The following is a 3,036-nucleotide window of genomic DNA, read 5'->3' as shown; positions in this document are numbered from 1 at the left end:
CTTATGGGAAAACAAATCCAATAGAATATTGTGGGTCAGTCTCCATGGCAAACAATGTGACCCTGAGGAGGTGTTTTTCTTCTTTATCAAATTGTTAAAAATTCACAGAGGATTGTGAAAATGTCATAAAGATGCTTAAATCTCGTCCTTAGCCTCTGGTGAGCTGAACAGCCCTGAAGAACGTCGGTGCGTGGAGGAGTGCTGAGCCTGCGTTGAAGGTGCGCGAACAACAGTAATCAGTGTCCTCTCGTCCACATATGTTATGGAGTGAGCAGTGAAGATTCTTTGGCTTTTGTCATCAGAGATTAAAAACTTTCCTGAACTTTGTTGGTTTGTTTTAACTGCATATGAGCAATAGTCCCAATAATATCCTTTACACAAGTATTTGACATGGTGTGTGTACTTTGGCTCATAGAGACATGGGATAGAGATGGAGCCTCCAGCCTTCACTGACACTTTACTGACTGTAGTTATGCTGTGAATTCCTGCAACAATACAAATACAGATTAATGGATATATTCTCCAACAATGTTATTTCTTAACAAGTCTATTGTAGATGTTATCATTAGTTGTTTCATGTACTAGCTCATTATAGTCTCCAAACTCTATGAAATAAAAACTAGAGGTTATTACTTGTCTAACAAACGGTTATATACAAATATATATATATATATATAAGACATACACACAATTATAAAATTATTTATGTGACTGACCTGTGAGTCCAGTGAGGATAAGAAGAATGCTGAGGTGAAAAGCCATGTTCGTAAGTGAGCAGTGGAAACAACACGCACCAGTGCACTGCATAACTGACCCATTACTTCCTAATTTTCCTAATCGCAGCATTTCAAACTGGTCTTCCTCCTACTGTAAGAAAGTTGCCTCACATTGGTTAAATTGTGTATATAAATATCTATGCAGCTAAAGCATACTTTCTGAATACCATTTACTGTAGACTGGGTTCCACTAAATATAACATTTCAAGATCAGCATACATAGCACATAGAAAACATTGCAGAAACACAGAATGGTGATGACACTGGATCGTTGAAATCACTGGAAACGGTATATCTACAGACATTTCCTACACTTAATTTCTTTACTGCAGAATTGCCTGGCTTTAAGGCTTTTCTCTTTTTCTCTCTTAAACATTATAAAGTGTTACTTCCTCTTCAGCCTGTGTTAAAGGAGCTAACTAAATGTGAGTGGACTCTCTAACCTTGCTCTATGCAGTCGTATGCAAAATACATAAATTAGAACACCACTATTAAAAATATGCTCGTAGGCTTTTGTTGTCAGAGCAAATCCAATGTCAGAGGACTGAAAAGGCATTGAATTTTGAAATAAATTGTTTATATTAGAACATGTTATTACTATGTTTGCTAAAATAGTAACCATTTTTATACAGCAAATACAACATGATCAAAGGAACATTAACTAAACTAAGCTTGAATATCTGTACACAATTTCCTGGTAATACATTAAGTAAATATACAGATATTTGAATGAATGAGTGAAAAGTTTGACCAATTGATCGAGCTTCGTGAAAAAATTAAGGCGCTAACCAAAGTCATTAGGATTCTTAGGGTTTACTTAAAACCGAAAAGGGACAGTACACTGTGTGAAAATATTACACAATATATGATTCTCTCCAAAATGTATCATAAATAAAGAATGATGCAACATGTAGCTCAGCAGCATGGTAGCCATGGGCAATAATAGACCTGGCCAGTAGAGGGAAGTGCTGAGTTGCTAATGAACCAAAATCTGCTGTTGAAGAGTGAATAGACTGTTCCAGCTTCAGAGATGTCAGTTAATATATTGACATAGCGTTTCTGTTGGCCAGTTTTGTACTACATTGTAATATGCATATTGTAAGGTCAGCAGTAAAGTTTTCATATGAGTAAGATATTTACATGTTTATTCTAATTTTATTGGGTTCATTTTATACAGTAATACTGATTCTGAGGAAGGGAAGCTACCAGGACAACCGTCTAAAAATGTTTTAACATTTCGAATTCAGTGGAAATAGTTGCTTATTTGGTGTTATAGAATGTGATGAGGATAATCAACGGCTTTAATGATAAAAGACACAGGAAGGGGATGCAATCATATCTGTTACAATCTTTCTTCCGCCTAAGTAAGGCAGTTGCATTACATAAGTTGACTGATGAAGTAGTGCATGCAACCACAAGCTCTTTTGAGTATGTAATTAAAGGATTATACACCGTAAGTAGCCCATCCATCTATAGTATCCACTCATCTATCTGATATGGATATTCTTCACAATATCTGGCAACCTATGGGGATACTGGATGATCTTTGATAAAAATAAAAGAATGAGATAGTCAGGTACAGTGGCAGAAAATAGAGGATTTTGTTAAAACATTGTGAGGAGAGGCTTAATAAGGGGTAAAAAACATTTCCTTAATTGCAAAGACAAATTCCCCACCACACACCATCATCTGTAGAGGTTTTATATCACCTGGCTTACCTTCTACAGTGTTTATGAGTTTGTACAATGGTGGCATAAAGCACTTCAGGTTGACACTTTTTGTAAGCCCTATAACAGATTTATTTGAAACATAAGCCTTTTCCACAGGAGAAAACACACTTATTTTTTACTTTAGAGCTCAAAATCAATCTGTGTAATTTTTTTGTTCTGTGTTTTTTGTTTGTTTCAAAACTGTTTTTGTGTTTTCTATTTCAAAAGAAGAAGGGAAATAGCAACAAAAAAAGGGAGGTTGTGAAATTGGCAAAATTTTTACTTCATGCAAGGACAGTCCCTGGAAGTTCCATGGTGATTTGCAAAAATACTGAAGGTGGCTGCATAGGGCTCTTACTTCCACGGTGTCCTGCAATTGCACACCCGAGGCATAGTCATTTTAGTTACTGTTTCTAACGGATTGGTACAACCCCATTTCCAATGAAGTTGGGACGTTGTGTAAAACGTAAATAAAAACAGAATACAATGACTAGCAAATCCTTTTCAACCTATATTCAATTGAATACACTACAAAGACAAGATATTTAATG

General features: G+C 35.7%; 1 protein-coding gene across 1 annotated transcript in view; it reads right to left on the bottom strand.

The window, feature by feature from the left end:
* LOC118329589 overlaps window positions 1-762 on the bottom strand; it is a 6,324-nt gene extending 5,562 nt beyond the window's left edge. The window contains exons 1-2 of the mRNA XM_035663815.1: window positions 717-762; window positions 183-485 (exon numbers count right to left, since the gene is read on the bottom strand). Of these exons, the coding sequence (XP_035519708.1) occupies window positions 183-485; window positions 717-762 (349 nt within the window). The remainder of the gene's footprint in view (window positions 1-182; window positions 486-716) is intronic.
* Between the last annotated feature and the right edge of the window lie 2,274 nt (window positions 763-3,036).

Source organism: Morone saxatilis, unplaced genomic scaffold (genome assembly GCF_004916995.1).
Source record: "Morone saxatilis isolate NCDOM2014 unplaced genomic scaffold, NCSU_SB_2.0 Contig19, whole genome shotgun sequence".
In the NCBI taxonomy this organism is placed as follows: domain Eukaryota; kingdom Metazoa; phylum Chordata; class Actinopteri; family Moronidae; genus Morone; species Morone saxatilis.
Note: the sequence above shows the minus strand (reverse complement) of the source record. Positions and strands in the feature narration are given on the sequence as shown.